At 38.1% G+C, this 24881-nt stretch overlaps 1 protein-coding gene across 1 annotated transcript in view; it reads left to right on the top strand.

Moving 5' to 3' along the window:
• The window catches only part of RSF1 (remodeling and spacing factor 1), a gene marked incomplete at both ends in the record, with an annotated part of 130086 nt that extends 120464 nt beyond the window's left edge, over positions 1-9622 (top strand). Inside the window, 4 exons of the mRNA XM_084250502.1 lie at positions 1275-1482; positions 3244-3464; positions 5560-5748; positions 9054-9622. Coding sequence (XP_084106628.1) covers positions 1275-1482; positions 3244-3464; positions 5560-5748; positions 9054-9622 — 1187 coding nt within the window. The remainder of the gene's footprint in view (positions 1-1274; positions 1483-3243; positions 3465-5559; positions 5749-9053) is intronic.
• Positions 9623-24881: the final 15259 nt, after the last annotated feature.

Here is a 24881-nt window from a genome sequence, read left to right as displayed (position 1 = left end):
CAGGGAAGCCCTTATATATAATTTTTTTTAGTGATTTTTTTTTTTTAATTGAAGGAACATTTTATTTTGACACTATAAGTTTCAAGTAAAGTAGCTTGTTTTATGATCTGATATAAAACACAAACATTCCTCCATATATTGAAAAATAACTTTTGAATCCAAATTGGAAACTTTTATTTCTGTTGTCTTTCTATTTTTAGTTCACCTTTGCTATAAACATTTCAAAAATAATGGATAATCAGAATTTACTAATTGATTTAAATTAAACTTTAAAAAATTAGTTTATTTCACAGTCTTTACTCAGTGACACTAAAATAGAATTTGAAGGTAACTAAAGGACTATATAACAAATTACCATTTCTCCATTATGGAGCTTTGTGGTTTCTTTTTAGTTATTATGAGAACTCTGGAAAAGATTACTTAAATAGGTTTTAGTGGAACTAAAGACATCACTAGCTTTTCCAGTTGTGTATGCTTATTTACATCTTTGCTGCTGAATTTTCACTTTTTCTGTCCTGCAAACAGTTTAAAAAAAAAAAAATGGATTGGCCTCTTTCTAAAGACATGTCCAAAAGACAACTTTCAAGAAGAGATTCTTGAGTGATTCCTAATAGTATGAGATTCCTTTGGGAGGGTGATGAAAATGTACTGGAATTAGTCAGTGGTGATGATTGCACAATTTTGTGACTACACTTAAAACCTCCAATTAATACACTTCATTTTTTTTTAAGATTTACTTATTTATGCATACAAGAGCTGGGGTATAGGCCAGAGGTGTGGGGGAGTGAGAAGATTCACCAGAGACAGAGTGGGGAACAGAACAGGCAGACTGACTGAAACACACTGCTGAGGGGAGTAGCGGGCAAGGCAGGAGAGGTCTGCTGTGCCATGTGGGTAGCTCCCTGGCCGGCTGGGGATCGAACTCATGCTACAGAGGCTGCGGACAGCTTCATAGTGCTGTGCTTAACCCCTTGTCCCACCAGAGAGGCCCCAAATTAATACACTTTAAAAGGGTGAATATTATAATATGTGAATTATATAAAAAAAAATTTAAGTTTCTCTTCCTGGTTAACTTCTATTTAATAGGATAAAGGAATGCACAGATACTCTTGATAAGAGCTCTTGAGCTGAAAAGAAAACTGCCAATTTGTAGGGAGACTATAAAGTAAATGAAAAGCTGTTAAGCACAAATTAGGAACTCTCCAGATATTAAAGGAAACTGTTAATATACGTAGTTGTCTCTCTTTCTTCCCCACCCCCTGTCCCCAATGCAGGAGTTGGCCGAGGAAAAGATATCTCCACCATTACAGGTCACCGTGGGAAAGACATCTCTACTATTTTGGATGAAGAAAGAAAAGAAAATAAACGGCCCCAGAGGGCAGCTGCTGCTCGCCGGAAGAAACGCCGGCGACTAAATGATCTGGATAGTGACAGCAACCTAGATGAAGAAGAGAGTGAGGATGAATTCAAGATCAGCGATGGGTGCGTGTGGCGAAAACCCACTCCTCGATATAGGTGTAAAAGGGGCTGGCAGAGACATGTGGTCACTGTGATGGGGTATTTGTTCTTCATGCACATAGACAACCTCTTTCATTTCTGGCATATTTAAAACAGATTCAGATATGCTGATCTCAGTGTAGAAAGTAGTTCTAATCATTGTTTAATATTCAGAATTGTATTTGAATTTTATTAACTGTACTTGAGCATGCACTTGTGAGTTTTTGATATACCTCTCTGCACCATGTCCATGGGGGGTTCCCACGCATTTTTGACATATATCCCACAAGTAGAAGTAATTAGATACTATTCTCTGGTGACCTATAGAGGTTTGGGTTGGGGCAATCAATGCAGTGTAGAAGATCAGGAAAGCCTCTCCTACTGTACAGGTATTGAACAATGCTACAAAGGTTCTCTTTGATTGTGGTGGGCAAAATAAGAATATAATCCACAAAAAAGTCTGACTACTAACATAAATGTTTAGCCTAAAGAAGAGAGTCAGATCAGTCCAGGGAAGCCAAAGACAGTATCACAGTGGAACTAACACTTGATCTGAAATTTGAAGAGTAAATAATTGGGCAGATTGATAAGTTAGGGATTAGAAGCTGGATGAGGAGAGAAGACATTCTTAAATGCAGATAAGTAGCAAGGCATAAAGCACAGAATATTAAGAAAACTTCTAGTGTATCATGATAGCAAAAACATGGAGAAGAAATAGACAGTGCCCTGATAGATATGTGTCTAAGAGATCAAAAGGAACCAGATGATGGAGTATTTTGTTTTTCATGCATAGGATTTTGGGCTCTATGTGAAGATGATGAAAACCCTCTGAAGGGTTTTATTTTTTATTTATTTATTTTTTTAAAGGCATGTATTATTTATTTGTTTGTTTGTTTGTTTATACATGCACTGGGCACAGTCAGAAGTGCAGGAGGGTGAGAGAATTCACCAGAGCCAGAGCGGGGAGCAGAGCAGGCAGAAGGACCGAAGCACACCGCTGAGGGGAGCAGCGGGCAGCAGGAGAGGTCTGCGCGCCATGTGGGACCCTCCTCCGGTGGCCAGGGAGCAGCCGGGGATCGAACCGGCGCCGCAGAGGCCACAGACAGCTTCGCAACCCAGAGCTCAACCGCTGCGCCACCGGGGAGGCCCCTCTGAAGGGTTTTAAACAGCAGACTAATATATATGGTTTATGATGCATCCAAAATTCATTTGGAGGAAATGAGTCTAGAGCTCTGGGAGACTATTTGGGGAATTGCTACAGTAGTTTAGTTGGGAAATGAGAGCCTGCACAGAGAAAAGAGGTCAGGATTGAGGACTTTGTAAGAGGGAGACTCAAGAGGAATTAGTAATTGATGAGATGTGAAAATGAAAAGGGAGAAATTAAGATAAATGCCAACTTTTTAATTTGAGTTACTGAATGTGATAGCACCAAATGTCAGGCTAGGGAACAGAAAAGGGGAATTGGATAGTAAATAATGAGTTCATTTTGAAGTTTAAGATGCCTTTGAGACATCTTAAGGGGCCAGAGCAACTTCTACACCAAAGTCAACATCAATTACAAAAAAAATAGATGGCAAAACATTTTTCCATTTCATCAATAGAGAAATTGATACAAATACCCAGATATCTTACATTAATCATTACTTAATGTTTCACTGGACAGCTTAGAATTTGAACTCAGAATTCTCACAAATAAGTTCATAGCTTTAAGTATACCATCATAATTCATCTGACTTTTCTTGGCAGATCTCAAGATGAGTTTGTTGTATCTGATGAAAACCCAGATGAAAGTGAAGAAGACCCACCATCTAATGATGATAGTGACACGGACTTCTGTGGCCGGAGACTGAGACGACATCCCTCCCGGCCAATGAGGCAAAGCAGGCGTTTGCGGAGAAAGACCCCGAAGAAAAAGTACTCTGATGATGATGAAGAGGAAGAGTCTGAAGAGAATAGTAGAGACTCTGGTATAAAGAACTTTCATCCATATCACACCAACTCAAATTCTTATGACTTCTGGAGTTGAGAGTTCCTAAAATTTGTGCTCTCTTTGGCAGCACATGTAGTAAAAATTGGAACCATAAAGAGTTCCTGAAATTCTACTCAGTTGTAATGATTAATTTTGTGATAAAAGTTCTGATGACTCACTGTTAACTAGATTTTTCACATAAGGCTCATATAAAAACATACATACAGATGGATGCATTAATTTCAGAATAAAATCATTAAGGATTGTGGTGAATTCTTTTGGTGCCAAGTATCTCCACACCTAGACTATCTCCATAGTGTTTCCTATAAATCATGAATTTTAAATAAGCTGAGAATGTTTTTCTCAAATGCCTGCTATTGAAAAGGATGGGTCACCAGTTATCCCTAACATTTAGACCATACACAGTGATTCATTGGTGTTTTTAATAAGCAGTAGCTGGTGTTACAGTTTTTACTTATCCCTGTTAACTGAATAGAGGCATACCAGCTAAAAGATCAGATATGAGTTGCAATGATTATTTCCTAAGAACAGGACAATGTCTTTTTATTTTTTTTAAACAAGGCCATTTTCTTACACATTACAATTATCAAAATAAGAAATTTTTTTAAATTTTTATTTTTAACATCATTGTTCATTTTTAAACAATATATGCTTGCCCCCACCCCTTCAGGTGTACTGCCCATAGAATTTCCTTCATCAACGCACCCATGTACCATCACCACAGTCGCCTGTGCTCCTTCCTCCTCCTCCCATCAAAATCAGAAATTTTAACATTGATATAATAGTTTACATTAATATGTTAATATAATATTTTTATAATCAATAGTATACAAATTTCATCAGGTGTCTTTTATATAAATTTTTTTTCTTGTCCAAGATCTAGTCCAGACTAGACCTTGCATTTACTCATCTTGCATTTACTCATGTCTCTTTAGTCTCCTTTCATCTAGACTAGTCCATAGACAAAAGATTCTGTCTTTTGATTTTGACATGTTTGAAAAATACATGCTAGTTATTTTGTAAAATACCCCTCTATTTCCTTGTGATTAGATTCAAGTTAAGCATTTTGGAGAGGAATATCAGAGTTAGTATATGTCCTCCAGGTCTCTTTATAATTTTTCATTTTGTAATTAGTAATTTGTAAGAAGGTATTTTGAGTGTATTTTTCAGGTCCTTATCAGGTCTTTTACCTGCTAGTTATAGCATTCATGGATGATTTTCTCATCTTTCCTTTCATATTTATTTTTTGGTGTTCTATAAGGGAGAATATTCTCTTCTCCCCTGTTTGTCAGTTCATACTTGTTGACTCTTAGTTTAGTCAATGGGTAGGATATGCTACCTCCAAAACTTAGGCTTGATTTGTCCCAGATTTGGACAGTGGCACCCCTTCACACTATTGGCTAGCCATTTGGAAATGTTTTAAATCTATTAAGGAGCAAGGCTGGATGTGGTCATGTGGTCATTCTGTAGAATTTGTTAGCACTCCTGAAAAACTGCTCTCACACAGTATTATAGTCTGACTCTGGTTTATTCATCATAGATGACAGGGACAGTGCTATTTTGCAACACCTGAGAGTTCAAGTATTCATGTATGCTATATTTAGCAAATTTTAAAGCAATATGGAAAAAAAAAAAAGCCTAAAATAGATCTCCAATTCTATACTTTTTTGAAACAGGACTATCAGCTTTCTCTCGTGTGAGAATTTAACCAGTGAAGTACATTGTGAAATTGTGACTGTAGCTATACAGCTACATACACAAGAACAGCAGATTAAATGGGTCAGAATATAGTTACTGTCCACCAAGAAGAGCAGTTGGTGCAGCTGACCAGGTAGCTCTAGACTGAATGAGATAAGGGTTGCATAAAATATTTTCTAATTTCAAGGATTGACTGCTAATAGAATATATTTATGTGGTTTGGCACTAGAGATCTCCACAGATTTATTAATGCTGTTAAAAAGGAAATGTAAGGCTTATAAAAGTTAGTATTCATTGAAAAATATGGCTGACCTCTGCTTCCTAGCTTTTTATGTTCTTATTACCTACCTACAGCTCCTCCTTTTCTTTTACAGAAAGTGACTTTAGTGACGATTTTAGTGATGATTTTGTAGAAACTCGGCGAAGGCGATCAAGGAGAAACCAGAAAAGACAAATTAACTACAAAGAAGATTCAGAAAGTGATGGTTCCCAGAAGAGTTTACGACGTGGTAAAGAAATCAGGCGTGTTCATAAACGCAGGCTTTCTAGTTCAGAAAGCGAAGGTAAGGAAAATCTCCAATTTACAAAGTTTGGACAAGGCAGATGTTATAAAATCCACCTAGGGTTATGATTCTTTACTGTTTCTTAGAAATTCAGTATAACCAGTAATATCGTTAAGCAAAACCCTTTATTTTGTGCCTGGTCACTACTTATAGTTAAATAAATGATACTAGATAAATAGCTAATTTTAAGCTCTCCGTTATAATTATTTTTCATTGAAACTGAAGAGTCTTAGAAATTGGTGGTTTAGGCAATATTTCTTCTCCCTTACTATTCATGTCCTTCATTTTGAAATAACTTCCTATGCCCTGAATATTAATAAGTCCAAACCAAGGTGTCTTTCTACCTTGACAGTGAACTTCATTGGTAACCCTTAGTTCTTCATAGCTTTAGCTGTATCTCTTACCAGAAGTGCAAGAAAAATTCTAACATATGAATTTTTAATATTTATTTTGTTTGTAATTACTCTAAAGTTCTAAGTTCATGTTAAATTATGCTCTCAGCTTTCCCCCTTTGTTTCTTATAGTCTCCAATATTTGTGGTCTGTTTTGCAGATTGTTTGCTTTCATAGATCTTTGTCAATTAAGTTTTAGCCCACCTCCCCGGTGGCGCAGCGGTTGAGCGCTGGGTTGCGAAGCTGCTCGCAGCCTCTGCAGCGCTGGTTCAATCCCCAGTTGCTCCCCGACTACCAGAGGAGGGTCCCGCATGGCGTGCAGACCTCTCCTGCCGCCCGCTGCTCCCCTCAGCAGTATACTTCGGTCCTTCTGCCTGCTCTGCTCCCCGCTCTGGCTCTGGTGAATTCTCTCACCCTCCCGCGCTTCTGACTGTACCCAGTGCTTGTATAAATAAATTAAAAAAAAAAAAAAAGTTTTAGCCCATTTCAGGAGAAAAGGGAAAACAGTGTTTGGATAGGAAGACTAAGGAAGGGAGGTGAACATCTGGTTAGTTGTGCATTTATCTTAAAGACAAATGTAAATTTTTTTATATGAGATTTTTTAAATTAGATTTATTTATTTATACATACAAGAACTGGGGTACAGGCCAGAGGTGTGGGGGGGCGAGAGGATTCACCAGAAACAGAGCGGGGAACAGAACAGGCAGATTGTCTGAAATACACTGCTGAGGGGAGCAGCGGGCAAGTCAGGAGAGGTCTGCTGTGCCATGTGATGGTCACCTCCTTGGCCGGGGATTGAGCTCATGCTGCAGCGGCTGTGGACAGCTTCATAGGTTGCGTCTTAACCCCTTGTGCCACCAAGGAGGCCCGACAAACGTAAATTCTTAATGCAGCTATTAAAATCAAATATTCATTGAACTAGTCACTATTCTAGGCACTAGTAATAGAACAGCAATCAACATGGTCAAAAATACCCCTTGTTCTCATGTAACTCTTATTTTAATGGGGGGGGGGACAACAAACAAGATAAATAAGTAGAATATATTGTATATTAAGTGGATATGGTGCTGTGGAAAAAAATAAAGGAGGAAAGTAGGTTGAGGACAGTTGGAATTTCAAAGAGGGTTCTAAATGAATGCCTCATTAAGTAAACAGCATTTGAGTTAAACCCCAAAAGAAATGTTATCTGTGAGTCACTCTGTTATCTAAAAGAGGGCCTCCCCGGTGGCGCAGCGGTTGAGCGCTGGGTTGCGAAGCTGCCCGCGGCCTCTGCAGCGCTGGTTCAATCCCTGGCTGCTCCCTGGCCACCAGAGGAGGGTCCCACATGGCGCAGACCTCTCCTGCCGCCCGCTGCTCCCCTCAGCAGTGTACTTCGCTTCTGCCTGCTCTGCTCCTCGCTCTGGCTCTGGTGAATTCTCTCACCCTCCCGCGCTTCTGACTGTACCCAGTGCATGTATAAACAAGCAAACAAGCAAACAAACAAACAAATAAAACATGCCTCTATAAAAAAAAAAAAATTAAAAAAAAAATTAAAAGAGGAGCAATACAGGCAAATGGAACAACAGATGTGAAGGTCTTTCAGCATATATTGCATGTTTAGAGAACTTAAGGGAGACCAGGGTGGTTTGAAGGAATGAGTGAGGTATAGAATATTGTCACATGAAGTGAAGAGATCACTGGGGCAAGATCATGTAGAACAGTAGTCAGTGAACTGCAGCCTGTTTGTTTGTATAAATAAAATTTTTGTAAGTCATTTTTTTTATTGGGCTTTCATGCCAAATTGAGTAGTTGTAATAGAGTCGTAGGTCCTGTCCTTTGCCCCTCACACCCCAAAGTGACTATTGTGACTGAGGAACTGAATTTTTTGTTTTTAATTTTAAATAAATTGCTAAAAATAACGACATATGACTAGTGGCTACCATATTGGACCAACTGTAGACTATTGTATAGACTGGATTTTATTCTGTGTGAGATGACAAATAATTGAAGGATTTTGAGCAAAGAAGTGATATGAGCATATGAAATGTAAGCTTCAGTTTGCTGTGGGAGCTGTCTTACAAATAAATTGAAGGAGGCCAGGCAGAATCTAGGAGATCAGTTGGGTTGCTGTTGAAATAGGTCAGATGAGAGAGGTGGTTAATGAGACTGGGGCAGTAGCAATAATGGGGGAGGAGGGGGACAAGCAGTCAAATTAGGGACATATTTTGAAGCGAGACCCAAAGGATTTCCTGATGGGCTAGAAGTGGGTAGGGGTAAGGGTGTAGAGGAATCAAGGATGACTGAATGATTAGAAGAATGGTTTCCAATAACTAAAATGTAGAGACCAAAATGGCAGAAGTTTAGGATCTCAATTCTAGACACATTTTGCTTGAGTTGCCTTTTTTAAAAACTGAAGCATAGATGTTGAGTAGGCAGTTTATACATGAGCCTGGAATTTAGGGGTTACCTAAAACAAATGTGTGAGAGTCACCAGCATACAATCAGTAATTAAAGCCACGAGGTGAGATCACTTAAGATGAAACTAAGGATAATAGGGACATTTAATAACACGGGATGAGAGCTTAGTGTTTCAGCTCTCCAGTGTTGGGTGCTCAGTTTTAATCTTCCCTTTTTAGTATGTTACGTGATTGCCTAATTTAGGACTAGTATGACTAATGTCATCGACTTAAGGATCATCAGATATGTTTGTAAATCTGATTCTGGTCATGCCTAAGCTCATACGAAAATATGCTGTGGATCATACCAGACATCGGTGTGGGCTGAGAGGAGAGAGGTGAGGCCAGTTACTGAAAAGAAGTACTTATATATGAGCAAGCCTGAAAGAAGGATGTGGGTGAATAGGGGGAGAAAAGAAGGAATTACTTAACTCTGTGGTTAACTGTGCCAATGGCATAAATATGCTGTTTATTCTAGAGAGCTATATGTCCAAGAACTCTGAAGATGATGAGCTAGCTAAAGAATCAAAGCGGTCAGTTCAAAAGCGGGGTCGAAGCACAGATGAATATTCAGAAGCCGATGAGGAGGAGGAAGAGGAAGGCAAACCATCCCGAAAACGGCTACATCGGATTGAGACGGATGAGGAGAGTTGTGACAATGCTAATGGAGATGCAGATCAGCCTGCCTGTGACAGCCAGCCCAGGGTTCTGCCTTCGGAACAGGAGAGCACCAAGAAGCCCTATCGGATAGACAGTGATGAGGAAGAAGACTTTGAAAATGTAGGCAAGGTGGGGAGCCCGTTGGACTATAGCTTAGTGGACTTACCTTCCACCAATGGACAGAGTCCTGGCAAAGCCATTGAGAACTTGATTGGCAAGCCCACTGAGAAGCCTCAGACCCCCAAGGACAGCAACACAGCCAGTGCAGGCCTGGCCCCCAATGGAACAAGTGGTGGGCAAGAGGCAGGAGCACCGGAAGAAGAGGAAGATGAACTTTTGAGAGTGACTGACCTTGTTGATTATGTCTGTAACAGTGAACAGTTATAAGACTTTTTTTCCATTTTTGTGCTAATTTATTCCACGGTAGCTCTCACACCAGCGGGCCAGTTATTAAAAGCTGTTTTATTTTTTCCTAGAAAACTCCACTACAGAATGACTTTTTAGAAGAAAAATTTCAACAAACCCTGAAGTCTTTCTGTGAAGCGACCAGTTTTGAACTTTGAAGATAAATAATTGCTGTAAATTCCTTTTGATTTTCCTTTTTCAAGTTCATGGTCCTTGGTAATTTCATTCATGGAAAAAAAAATCTTATTATAATAACAACAAAGATTTGTATATTTTTGACTTTATATTTCCTGAGCTCTCCTGACTTTGTGAAAAGGGGTCGATAAGAATGCATTCCAGATCTGTGAGGGCCCAAGACAGAACTAGGGGTGGGAGAAAGCACTTGTGCTTTAGCTTTTTCATATTAAATATATATTATATTTAAACATTCATGGCATAGATGATTAACAGACTGTTTAAAAGTGCAAGTCTGTATTGTTGCAGTGTGAGAATTGTAGATAACATCATACATAAGTCGTGTAGTAATAGCGTTCATGAAATCAACTTGTTTACTCTTGGAGATAACCACACTTAATAAAGAAAAGACCGAGAAAGTACCATCAAAAATCTCAAACCTAAGTTTCTGTTCTAGCGGAGTTTCTTGCTTAAAAAAAGTCATCCGAAAGCATTTGTACAGTAAATGTATAATGAAGCTTTGACAACCAGATTGTGCTAGCAGCAAATTTCTAAAAACAGCTTTACGCAGTGGTGATGTGGTGGCCTCAAATATACTATCATGGAGAGTTATTAGTGAAATGAGTGTGGTCTTTCTTAAGTCCCAGGTGGACTAAACTTTGCAGATAATGTAACTCTTTCTCGTCTGGCCACTAAATATTTAAATATCTAAAATATCATTTTGAAAGAAACGCATCTATACAACATACATGAAGAGATGCTAAACTGACAACGATATTTTAGCACATTTGAAGAAGGGGAAAGGATTTTCAGGTGAATTTTAACTGGTCTATTCTTGCCCTTAGTATCTACTTCAAATTGAAGTCTACAAACAAAGCAGTTCCTTTGGGAGGTTTTTAGTTTTGAGTTTTAGCGTGTGTGTGTGTGTGTCTGTGTGTGTCTGTGTGCGTGTGTATGTGTGCACGCACACGCGTGTGTGTTTCTGTGTGTGTGTTGGAATTTCCTATGCCTGGATATATTAGCAGGGTTTGAATGTAGTTTTGGCCTTTGGCCATTAGACTTCTATTAAAATTCATTAATAGTCATATGACCAACATAGAGTTGAATGAGAACCAATATACAGTAGGCATGACATCCATTTCAAACATCTCAACACTTTAAAAAGAAAGATACGCCCTTTATTTCAAGAAAAAGGAGTTTGTAACTAAAGAAATATGTAACTTGTAATTGACACTAAAATATGAACTTTGTCTTATTTAGTTTCTGTTACAGCTGTAAAATTTCAGGCAGAGCCATAAATAACATTGTACAAAGTATAGCACTTGTGATTAAACCTTGCCTGTCAAATTCTGAAACCTTCAGCCATTACTTCTGTGAATACTTTAGCCCTGGGATTTGGGTTTTTCTGTTCTGTGTTGTGTCTGTTGCCGGCAATGGACACACCATATCTGCTGCTGGCCCACGGAACTTCATTCATTTTTCTTTCCAAATTAAGCATCATATGTATTAGTCAGTGTATAGTAAAGCACTTCTTTTTTACTACTAAAAAGCTGGCATTAGATTTGCATTATAAATACCTCTCTAGAAATTTTATACTCCTTTTCCTTCTTCAACAGGTGTTGCCCTTAAATCTTATCTCTTGGCTTTGAGAGTTTATAGCTGTTGTTTTTCAGTTGTTGTTGGTTCTTTTGTTTGTTTTTTTGTTTCACTTTAGTTCTGTAGTACCTGCCTATTAATATTTTGCTTTGATTCTAGCAATGTATATGTATCTGTATAAAAAATAAAATAATGAAAGCAGCCTAAAAATAGGATGCACCAATAGCATGTGGTTCCAAGTAAGTTGTGATTTTTATTTTGAGACAATGTTCCCTGGAAGGGAGGGAAGGGTTTTACATTCACAGACAGTAGAGTAGGGCTGTATACGGAGCCACATTTACTTACCAAAACTCCTTTCTAGCTAGGTTTGGCTCATTTATTTGAAAGTTGATTAAGAATGTTAGTCCTTTTAACTATCTAAAACAGGCAGACAACAAAAGGATGCCTGCTGTCGCAAGGTAAGTGGTGCGAATGCACAGTGGCCTATCCTGCAATGCAGTCTCCACCCCAGTCTACCGTTTTAGTCTTGCAGCTGGGTAAAGCCACTTTGGGGTAGAAATGCTCATGTTTCCTGTCACTCTCTGGACTCCACACCAGTTCCCGCTTCCACAGATTAGTTCTTAGCTGAGCACGTGATAAGAAGTCTTAAGTAGGGAGATTATTTATTTTAAAGGATGCCTAATGTGAAGTAAGGAGTTCTCTTTACCCTTCTGCTATAGAAAGCCAAAGGTAATTTTTATCATAGTAAAGACTGAGTATTCCATTTGGCAAATATCCCATTAACTGAGTTATGATACCATTTTTGCTGCCTGATCTTTACCAAACTTAAATTATGTGTTCGTGAATTTGATAGTGAGTGTATCTGTTTTAACCTTATATTGTGATTAAACCAGTTAACTATGCTTCACCTACAAAGAGTGCAATCCAAGCAGCTGATATTTCCACATTATTATGTATATAGACCGATTATGGATAATTAAATTTTGAACAGTTCAAAAACATTTGTTGCGGTGTTTAGATTTGGTCCCTCAAAGGCTTCCAAATTTTTAATTCACTGAAATAACTCTGTGCTTTGAAGTTAGAAAAAAATTAGGAAGAAGTCAATGTTCTTTATCCAAAGATACAATTCAGTCACTAGGAACTAGACAAAGTACAAGAAAGCAGTGATTCATCTGGAGTTTAGAATATCTTTGAACCTTGTTATTAGAGTATAAACCATGGGTTTAGGTTCACAGTAATTACTATATAATAGAGTCCCTTAATCCTTTCAACCCCTTTTTTTAAATACCAATATCAAACCCCACATTTATAGCAAATGTATTAATAGAGGAGATGTAGTTTAGTTTCAGAATATTTAGCGTGCAATTTCTGTAAAGATTTGAAAATTAGCCCAGTTTTCACAAAGCAGAAGCTTTGAATTAAAGTGAAATATATGTGAAAAGAACTCAGAAAATAACATTTTGGTTTTGTAGACTTGTGCTGATGAAATAGTGGTTAAGTGTAAAACATTTTCCATTGTTAGCACGTTTCTGGAAAATGATGGCAGAGATATTGTCAAGAGCATACCTGATACACTGAGGTTGTGTTTCCTTAACACTTCCTTTTCCAGTTGGTCAAGATTGCAGATTCAGAGCATAAAGAGGAGTTTCGTGTAGAATAAATTCATGTCTATCGATAATTTTTTAAAATGTCACCTGCCAAAGAACCAAGGGCTTTGAATGTTAGAGAAGTTGTTGGGGAAAAAAGATTTTAAACATTCATTTTAAAAAATATTGCAATTTCCACTTTTCACTTTTTGGTTGATAGAACCCATCCCATGCTATACATTTGAGCAAAGTACATATATTTAAAAAAAAATGTAGCTGTTTACTTGTAATTTAGAGTTAAAATGATGGGAAGATATTAACTATTTTTAAGTGGGATTGATGAAGTTTCCTTTGTCACAAGTAATCCCGTTTTAGTTTGTGGATGTAAGAGATGGTAATCATTTACTAGATCTACCACACAACTGAAAGGAAGCTGATGAATCTACAAGTTTAATATTCAGAAAAACTTGTGAACTCTGCCCTTCACAACACAGTGGAATGAGTCTATGATTCATGGCACTGCCTCACAGCTATAGAACAAGTATTAAAAACCCAGTTTTTTAAAAATGAAATGAACATATATATGTATACACACATATGTATATGTATGTATGGGTATATATACATACCTTAGATAAGAAAATGAATCCTTTGAAATCATTAACATAAAAGATATAAGGCAAATAATTGTAACTGATAGGAAATTATGAACATTGGATTAGAGAAAATCTAGAGAAAAATAGTGAAGTTCCTCTTCTTGGCTTGACAGTCTAAAAATATATTCCTGCCTTTCCCAAAAAGCAGAATGCCAAGACTGCATATCTGCTATAATCTACCTAGTCCTCTACTTAATACCTATTATTAACTTCCTTAGAATAAAATCCATTCCTATTTTATCCACCATTCCCAGTGTGTATCTGTATACATACCCACCTTGCAAGTGGCAAACTAACTGCTGATTTGCTTCATTGTTTTTATACTAATCTTGAAAGACAAGGCCCTTCACTATCGGTGTATTTAAACCGGGTTATTGTGTTCTGTGTACACTTCAAATTTTATTTTTGAGATATTTCACTTCAATATCATTTAACATTTTTTGAGTGCCAAGAATTGCTATGTAACATTGTTCAGAGTCATTCCCAAGCAAGCAAACAGTCGTAAGCCAAAATGTAGTGTGTTTGGCATATAACCACTACAGACTGTATGCGCAACCTTTTTTTAAACTGTTATTCACATAAACCCTCTCAGAAATCATCCCCCCTTGCCATTTTAGTCATGTAAGCTCTTGTTTCATTTTATATTCACACTATTTCACTGTGGAAAATGCTTCAAATCTAATTCTGGCACGTTGTTAACGATTTCAATTAATGAAGATGTTTTTATTTTAGTAACTTAAGATAATGTCTATCCTATGCGTAAGTTATATACAGGGCATAACAAATTATTAGATGAATAGAAATTTATTAATTCAGCTCTTCAGACATTTTGAATGAAAAAAAAAAAACATTTTTAAAGTAACCACATTTGTGTTTTTTGCCAAACCGGTACAAGCTAGAAAATGCACTAAGGACTGAGTGACCTGCCTTGTTCTTTTTGCCACTGGATGATGTAAGTTAAGAATGGAATTGTTAACTATATATTTTCTTGACTTTCATCAGTTTCTAAAAGAAATCTAATTTAAGTGTATTTATTGAGTTCTGGTCATAGGTCAGGAACTGCATGTCATGCTTACGGACGTCCAGAACAGTCATTGGGAAACTTAATGACTTAAGACCTTCTGAATCATTTAACTTATTTTGTATGTTGCAAAAAAAAATTTATTTTGCTTGAGAGTCACAATTTTTATAACTGTACAGCTTTTAAGGGATGGGAGGTGGAAAAATACCCTAAAATAGGATGTAGATTTTTACAATTGTGTTTATGCTAGAACATCTACAGGTGCATTATGTAATTAAACCTAAAATTGTCTAAAAATCTGTGCCATGGTCTTTTTCATTCTCCTGCCCTTTAGCAGAGTTGGTGCATGTCAATACTGTTAGATGGACAAGCCTTGAAATTAGGCTAACAACCCTTCTCTCCAAAGCTTTAAGATCATTGCATGAAAATTATACGCGCGCACACCCACACACACACCACACACTAGATGCGTACATATACACTCAGATCTAGTTTTTTTATTGTAAATGGATTTTCAACTTCAGAACAGCTATAATAACCCAAAGCTGGCATTTAACAGTATATTCTTAAAAGTGTGTGATTTTTGTGATGACTGACTAGGATATTCTTAATGTTGGTCTGGTGTTTTGTTCTCTTACCAAAGTAACTTCTTGATAATGATATCTGAATTGTAGCTTGTCCAAACCTGCTAGGAGGCTTTGTATACACCTTGAAAATGAGTGCCCTATACTTAGATGGGGGTGAGGGTGGAGCTAAGCTTGGTTTCTCTTCAATCTGTTAGAAGGAAAAATAAGATTTGCTCAATTAGCTACTTATTCAGTAGGCTTAATTCCACAGAAATAGTTGTCTGCTGGAAGCATAGCAGGACGAGAGATCAGATTCAAATTCAAATTCCCTCATTTTATCAAAAGTATTTTCAAATCAGGTAGTGTTGCCAATTCTAAGGCTTTTTTTTACAGGGCACATTTTATCATATTAACACACCTTTGTTTAAATGCCAGTACTTTTTAGCATCTGATAATTTGGCATTCTAATTTCTCACTTTTTGTAGCACAAATGGATTCTTGAAGAATGAAATTCATCTAATGTGTCAAATTTTATCTAAGCTGTCATTATCTGTTGTCAGCTGATGTGAGATCTCAGTTTCTTTGCTGTCCTCACCTGTTCATGAATTTCAGGGAATCATGTTTTTCCAGGTGAAGAAAGAAAACAAATTCCATATTAGAGTTTGTAAATGGCATAAGTTAGGTCTTCATTTTTATTTAGTAATAGTAGCTGGGATTCCGGGAGTGTTTGATAGCCTGCCTCTTGGATTTTCAGACATGCTATATGAAATGCTTTATTTTTCCTATGCATAAAAAATTATTCCCAGAATAGGTGCTCAGAATGCTTTATTTTGTTCCTAAGTGATGAGAGCTAAAGCAGAAGCTCCAGATTAGCATAAAACAGTTGAGGTAATCAGGAACATGCTGTTAGGCAAATAGGAGGAGCTGGAGTACTCTCTGCCACTTTTAATGCATGCGTGAGGGGGGAAGGGATTTGAAAACTGGAAATGTGATTTCAGTAACTGCACAAAGTAAATTTTGTGCATTAAAAAAATGGGAATTCCTGATAGCTTAAAGCTTCAGGAGTTAGCTGCAGTGTATGAACACCTAGTGTGTTAGAATCACAGTGCATAGTTGTTTAAAAACAATATTCCTGTAAGTAACAACCAAAATATGTTGTGGCCAGTGCCAATATTTTTGTTAATGAAATGTTCAATGTCTCACTACAGTCTGATCAGAAATATTGGTGTTATAAGCCAGGCCTAAAGCTATTTTATAGTTCCTGGCCTAACTCTGTAATTTTTTCTTTCAAAATGTTTTATTATATTTCTGTCATTTCTTTCACTTAATATATGTCAATTGTCATAATAAAAAAATTAAATAATTTGATGTATTTAGCATGATTTGTTTGCAAACCTAGTTTATTTTAAACTGACACAGAGAAAGCTAATTAAAGGGTGAACTTTATCACTCAAAATGGATGAATTATTCTATTAGAAATTAAATTTTCAAGTTCATCAATTTCTTCCAAGTAATCTTTAAGGCTATTTGCCAACTAGGCTAACTATAGATAGTAGGAAGATAGTCTTGATTTCTATCTTTAGCCTCTGGAGAACTGACACATTAAAGAGGCCTTGGATTTGTTCTGTGTGGCCCTGTGGGAGCACAAAATTAGACCAGAGGGAAGAAACCATAAGGCAAAAGCTTTCCATTTATTCTGTGGGAAAAGGTTTGTTTTTTTTTTTTTTTTTTGCAGAATAATAACAATCTTGGGATAACTGAGTTTAGTTCGTAGTGCCATTTGGCAGTAGTATTATAGGCCAACAAATTCAAAAAGGGGTAAGACCAGATGACTTTAAGGGACCATTCTAATCCTGAGTATGATTCTCATCTACAAATGTTGATTTGATAGATTTTCCTTGCTCATAGAATACAGTAAGATTCATGGGGAACTTATTTTTTACCAACAAACTACTGGGGGGTTCATCACTATTTGCAATTCTGATTTAAAATATTAACTAGGTAAAGAGATTAGAATTTGAATTTCACTTAATGAAGTGATAGGTGATGTGTGCTGGCAAGAAATAACAGCTACAATGCTTCTCTATGATTATTTGAAATTTTTAACAGGAAGTGGAGGTGACAGTGCTGTAAAGCCTTGACAGAATGCAGTGAGGTTGAGATTAGGGTCCAGAACATAGCCATCAGCCTATGTCACTTTCAGATGATGAGACGAGAGCATGTAGAAGAGTTTTCTTTTTAAAAACTTGAGACATGCTGTGATGTTTAGTAAAGGTGGGATTATTTTAAATACAATGAAAATATCCTAGAAACTAAATGTTGGGTGAAAGGAATGCTTACCTCGTTTTGCTACTTCAGTGACTTTACATGTTATTGAAGATCCTAAAAGTCTAAATGAAAAAGCAAAAGAACCACTTTGTGTATGTGGGTATGTGACTTGATATTTGCAATGTTTAGCATCTAAAGTCATATCCCCAAGGAAAGTTATCTAGGAACCGACTCATCCATGGTGTAGGCCACCGATAGCTTTTATTGTTCCTCCTGCCCATTTCAGGACCACTTTATCCACACCCCAGCACTCATTCTCCTCTTCATCCTGACTCTAAGAAGGAGGGCTCGCCTCTGTTTTGCTACATCCACTCTCCCTGTGTCCTTGATCTGGCCCCATCACTCCTGTGTCCTCTGGATCTTCACATCTCAATGATTCGTCTCTGATCTTCATCCTTCTAAACTCTCTAAACAAAGCTCCCCCTAACATGGAAAACAAGGGTGCCACCCTGTCTCACATTCAGCGTTCCAACTATTTCTTCTCTGACTTCCAGTCCTTTAAATAAATAGATTATGGAACTGTTCAACTGTATTTGAAATTTCTCACTGAAATGTCAGAAGTTCCTGAGAGAAGTGCTAGGAAACCAGTAAGCATCTCAGCAGCACACTCGAACGCCAGCCCTGGCATCAGCTGATGCAGAAACTGAAACTTAGAGTCAGGGAGCTGTTGCCCCCTTTTCCCTGCATTTGTTTCCTATTTTTTCTGTTGAAATGTCCATTTTTTTTTTCTTTTTGGCATTGCTTGCTAGTGAGAAATCAGTAATTGTACCGTGAGCTCACAATCAAATAGTTCTTTACACTATCATTTGGAAACAAAAAATGAGAGGAAGGACTTGACTACTGATGACAGAATCTGATTAGGACCTGTGCTATCTCTGAATTAAACCGTAAAAGGAGATTTTCTGTATTTCAAGGTGTTTTTTTCCATAAGGATGAATTTTGATGGTAACTAGGGTTTAGCTGCGACAAAGCTGACTCAGAGCTAGAAAATCAGAAAGTTGGCTTTACATTCGAATTGTTTCAGAAGCGGAAGCTGAGATTTACTGGGAGATGCTGCAAGCAGAATTAGGACAGTGGTAAAGAGGGAAGGATGAAAAGCAAGGACCCATAACCAGTAAAGCCACCAAGGGAGCTAAGGATAGGTAGCAGTCTTTGGATGATTGCCCTCACTGAGACACAATCATTTTATCAATGGTAATCGATGTACCTAACTTGATGGTATCCAAAACAAACCACTTACAAATTTTATTTTAAAGCCTTTCATGTTTTTTTAAATTGAGATAAATTCATATCCCATAAATTGACCACTTAAAAGTGTACAATTCAATGATTTTCAGTATATTCAAAGGTTATTATGACCCCCAAAAGAAACCCCATATCCATTAGCCTCACCATTCCTGCCTTCCCCCAACTCCTGGTAACCACTCATCTACTCTCTCTCTGTAAGATTTGCCTAAACTGGACATCTCCTAACAATGAATCATACAATATGTGGTATTTTGTGTCTGATTTCTTTCATTTAGCATGTTTTCATGATTTTATCCATGTTTTAGCATGAAAAGTACTTCATTTCTCTTTATGGATATTTTGCTGTATGGATATACCTCATCTTGTTTTACCATTCATCACTTGATGGATATTTGAATTGTTTCTACTCATGGGCTACATTGAATAATAAACATTTGGTGTGAACATATTTTTTTAATTTTCTTAAGAACATACCGAGGAATGGAATTACTGAATCATAACTCATTCTATGTTTCACATTTAAGGAAGTAGTGAATTGAATACCAGACTCTTAATAAATACATGATTTGCACATATTTTCCTTGATTCTGCAGTTTGTCTTTTTACTTTCTTAATAGTGTGCTTTTATTTCTTGATAGTGTCCTTTGACACACAAAGGATTTTAATTTTGAAGATGTCCAAATTCTCTTTCTTTGCTTATTTGTGCTTTACATGTCATATCTAAGAAACTGTTGCTTAATCCGATGTCACAAACATTTATGTTTTACTCTAAGAGTTTGTAAGTTCACTCTTTTTTTAAGATTTATTTATTTATTTATACAAGAACTGGGGTACAGCCCAGATGTGCAGGAGGATGAGAGGATTCATCAGAGACAGAGCAGGGAACAGAACAGGCAGAAATACACTGATGAAATACACTGCTGAGGGGAGCAGCAGGCGCGAAAGGAGAGGTCTGTTGTGCCATGTGGGACCTTTGCTGGCCGGGATCGAACCGGCACTGCAGAGGCTGCGGACAGCTACACAGTGCAGTGCTCAACCACCTGCACCACCAGGGAAGGAAGGCCCATAAGTTTAACTCTTAAGGTCAGGTCTTTACATTATTCTGAGTTATTTTGTATATGATCAGAGGTAGAGATAGAAATTCATTGTTTTGCATGTGGTTATCATCTAATTCTAGCAGCACTATTTATTGAAAAAACTATTCTTTCCCCCATTGAATTGGCATCCTTGTCAAAACTCAACTGATCAGAAACATGGGTTTACTTCTAGACTCTCAATTTGATTCCACTGATCTACACATCTTTATGCCGATGCTATACAATCTGATTACTGTAGCTTTGTAGTAAGGATAGAAATCAGGAAGCGAGTCCTTCAATTTCTCTTCCTCTCCAGTGACAAACTCCATTTACATGCACCTCTTTAAGCCAAGCTTCTCATGAGGGTTGTCTGCCTCCAGTTCACTCTAGATACCACTCTACTATGGCTCTGGCCCTTGACATACCAAATTATCAACAACCACCACCAACATTTTTCTAGTTTGCACCTTTCAAAAGCTTTTAATAAGGTTGACCATTCCCTTGCTGAAACACTGCTTTTTGGTCTCTGCAACATCACTCTTGAATTTCCTCTTGTCTGTTTGCCCCCTTCTTCTCCTTTGTATTTTATGGGGTCTTTCTCCTTATGAACCATTTTATTTTTTTTTAAAGATTTATTTATTTATGCATATCAGAGCTGGGGTGCACACCAGAGGTGTGGGGGGTTGAGAGGATTCACCAGAGACAGAGTGGGGAGCAGAACAGGCAGACTGACTGAAATACACTGCTGAGGGGAGCAACGGGTGAGTCAGGAGAGGTTTGCTGCGCCATGTGGGTAACTCCCTGGCTGGGGATCGAACTCGTGCTGCAGTGGCTGTGAACAGCTTGACAGGTTGTGTCTTAACCCCTAGTGCCACCAGGGAGGCCCAACATAGCCTGAAGTGGCAACAGTTGAAGGAGGAGGCAGGGGTCAGATTCATGAGACAGGAATTTAAAAATGACAGGATTTGCTTAATTGGAGACAGTATTCATGCCATGGCTAAAGAGTGCAGCTTTGTTGCCCATCAGCTTAGGTTTCAAATCAGGCTCTCAGTAGCAATGGGCCTTGGGCAAACTACATCATTCTGATTTGTTTTCTTACGTGTAAAACAGGAATAATTATAGTCTGTATATTATAGGGTTGTTGTAAAGATACATAGAAAGTGCTTAGAACAGTGAGTAGCTAGCATATAGTAAGCCTTCCATAAATGTTAGTTTATTTTTTTGTTGTCACTGTTACAGTAAAATTGAATTTAAAAAGAGAAGGAGGGGCCTCCCTGGTGGCACAAGGGGTTAAGCGCTGCACTATGAAGCAATCCACAGCCTCTGCAGTATGAATTCAATCCCCGGCTGCCCAGGGAGCAACCCACTTGGCACAGCAGACCTCTCCTGTCTCACCCGCTGCCCCCCTCAGCAGTGTGTATCAATAGATCTGCCTGTTCTGCTCCCCACTTTGTCTCTGGTGAATCCTCTCACCCCCCGCATCTCTGGCCTGTACCCCAGCTCTTGTATGCATATATAAATAAATCTTTTAAAAAATTAAAAAATAAAAAGAGAAGGAGAGGAAGGAAATAAGGACAGATTTCAGGGTTCTTTTTTAATATTTGGGTGTCAGTTTTTTAAAAATTTTTACATAGAAGAACTGGGGTGTAGGCCAGAGGTGCGAGGGGTGAGAGGATTCACCAGAGACAGAGTGGGGAGTAGAGAGGGGGATCAACTGAAATATACTGCTGAGGGGAGCAGAAGAGGTCTGCTGCACCAAGTGGGTTAGCTCCCAGACCACAGATTGAATTCCCGCCTTAGTGGTGATAGTGCTGAAACTTAACCCCTAGGCCACCAGGAGAAACTCCACGTTTCTAATTTGAGTAACCAAATGGTATTTTTCTATAAGATAGGACAAAGGAAAAATTGCAGAATTGAGTGAAAAAGTGACAAAGACTAAGTTTTTACTAAGGCTTAATATTTTTAGGGCAGTTTTAGGTTCACAGAAAAATTAAAGGACAATACAGAGATTTCCCAGATGCCCCTGTCCCTACTCCTGTCCCTACTCCCCATTATCAATACCCCCATCAGTGGCATACTTGTTACAACCGATGAACCTATATTGAGACACATCATTGCCAACTAAAGATCATAGTTTACAAATTCAAGTTTTGATAAGTTGGAACTGCAGGATATAAAAGTTTGTAGCTCATGAGAGAATTCTGGGATGGAAATAGAGATTCATGAGTCATCTGCAGAGAGTAATTCAAATCATGAGCATGGATAATCTTGTCAAGGCAAGTGCATAAGGAGAATTACAGTGACTAATACTGTTCAAATTTCTTCCTCTCTCCTTTTCAATATATTAGTTATCTATTGCTGCATTTACCATAAAACAACAAATATTATCTCAGTTTCTGCAGTTCATACATCTGAGTAACAGTCTAGCTGATGTCTCCCAAAGCTTCATTCAAATTATCAGCTGGGTTGCAGGCTTTTCAAGCCATAGAATACTACAAAGTCTCTTTATATAAACCCAGCAGTTATTATCTGTGGTTAAACTTTAACTTCCAAAGCTAGATTAGAAAGGGCCATGAATTTCTATCAATCTCATTCTTAGAATGCTCACCTTTAAAACTCAGCTGCCATGCTGTGAGGAAGCTCAGGTCACATGGATAGTCCAGGGACCACTATTCCAGCTGATAGGTCCAGCCTCTAGAGATGGACAGATCAGTAAGGCAGGGAATCTTGGAGTCTATGGATTCCTGATATATATCTTCCACCAGTTCTCCTTGTCTCAATTTCATGTGTTAATCTCAAGGATTGGTCCTAAGAGTGCGTAGAAAGCAGAATCTAGTAAGAATAGATTTACAGGAAGCTTAATTCATAATATCATCAAAAGGCAAGAAAATCTTTATGATCTTCTGCCAAATAGTTCTAAAAGGTGGTGACTCATAGTGAAACACATTGAAGTTGGCATACAAAGGTAAAAACTTTATTTCTAGCTAAGTACTAGTAATATACTGCAGCAAGTCACCTAATTTCCCTGATCTTTGGTTTTCTTTCTTCCTTTTTTTGGGGGGTGGGGTGGGGTGGAGAGGTGGCTTAAACAGCAGATTTATTTTTCACACCCTGATCTTTGGTTTTCTTTCTTCCTTTTTTGGGGGGTGGGGTGGGGTAGAGATGTGGATTAAACAACAGATTTATTTTTCACAGTTCTAGGGACTAGGAAGTCCAAAGAAGATAAAATGCCTTCAATTTGGTTAAAGGTGAGGGCCTTCTTCCTACTGCCTTCTTGCTATGTCCCCATATGGTGGTAAGAGATTGATTTCTCTTTTCTTATAAAGCCATTGATGCCATTAATAGGGCCTTACTCTCATGACCACCTCCCTCCCCAAAGGTCCCTATCTCCAAATAACATCACAGTGGGAGTTAGGGTTTCAATATATGAATTTGAGGGGACTGATCTTCAGTTTTCTTATCTGCAAAGTGAGCATAAAAAAACCACTATTCTTACCTCACAGAATTATTGTAAATATCAAGGGAGACAATGGATGAGAAAGGCATTCTTCTGAAAAGCAAGACACTATTAATGTGAACTTTATTAAGTGCCTACTATTTTTGTTGCTCATAGGAATTCATATAAGAAGCAGAAGGAAGAATCCTGCCTTTAAATTCTCTGCAATGTGCCTGTTTCCTTTGGCCTACATTGGCTTAAATGCCTCCTTAAAACCTGTCATTGCAACAAATGTTTAAAGAATTTCTCATCCCAGCAACAATGCATTTCTTTGGCTGTAAACTTGGATAAAATGTTTCACCATTAGACAATTGCTTTTTGAAAACAACACTATGAAAACTGTCAAGTTGATATGACATTACGGATTTTAGTTCTCTCCCTGTATTATTTGGGAAATGCTTTGGCCGTTTTATGTAAAAGACAACACATGTAATGTCCTATGGGAACCCCCAAACTCAACAGAACTCAACAGTTCCCTTGTTATATTGGTTAGCTGCTCCAGGCCTCTTTCTCCTCCTGAATTCTTCATCTTGGAGAAATGAGCCATCATCCACTGGCTCGATCAATTCAACTGGAAATACAGTAATAATCCTGGATTTCTCTCTCACCTACCACAATCATCACCTGCACCACCATTTCCCCCAAGTCTATCTCCAGATTGTGATGATGTTACCTGTGGAATGCCCGTGGCATTTGTCCACATCCTCACTGCCACTCTCTCACTTATACTCTAGCAACAACTTCCTAATACTGTCCCTGCCTCCAGTCTTCTATCAGTAAACCAACCACAATTTAAAAACTGAATACTCCTCTATTCGGAAGATAAAAATAAAACTACTCTACATGGCTGGTTCTCCAACCTCAACACTTCTACAACTAGTTATTGACCATACTGATTTTACAGGCAAGAGAAGACAGACCAGTTTACTTGAATTTCACCAGGGTATTCTCAGGGCTAACCTCATGCGTGCTCTTGAGTTCGATGCTTCAGGCCTTTCATTTGTAAAATTAGATCGATAACGAATATAGAACAATAGAATAGATTAATAAGTCATACTTGGTATAAAGACTAAATAAATAATATGGGTAATGTGTCAAAAACAGTGCTTGGCACGTAGCACTTATTTACCTTTAATTATTATAATGACTATTTCAGGTTTATACTGCTCTTACTACTTCACTCTTCAGTGACTAACGAAGTACAACAAGAGTTCCTGATCCTATGGACTAATTCTTTACTATCCAGTGCTCCAAATTATTACTGACACAGCCAGCTCTTCACCAGGAGTTTACCTCTTTGGGGTCGTTTGCCTCCCCGAAACCTGGGGGTATGTGGCTCGTACGCCAGAGGTCGTGCTGCCTTAGACCGAGGCCGGGGCTGGCTGACCAGCAGGGTGCACAGGCCGGAGGCGGCGCGCACAGGTGCCCCGCCGGACGTCAGGCCTCTGGACGCACCTGGGCGGCTTCCTGCGCTCCCAGGCGAGGGGCTCCATG

Source organism: Talpa europaea (genome assembly GCF_964194135.1).
Source record: "Talpa europaea genome assembly, chromosome: 1".
NCBI classification, from domain to species: domain Eukaryota; kingdom Metazoa; phylum Chordata; class Mammalia; order Eulipotyphla; family Talpidae; genus Talpa; species Talpa europaea.
Note: the sequence above shows the minus strand (reverse complement) of the source record. Positions and strands in the feature narration are given on the sequence as shown.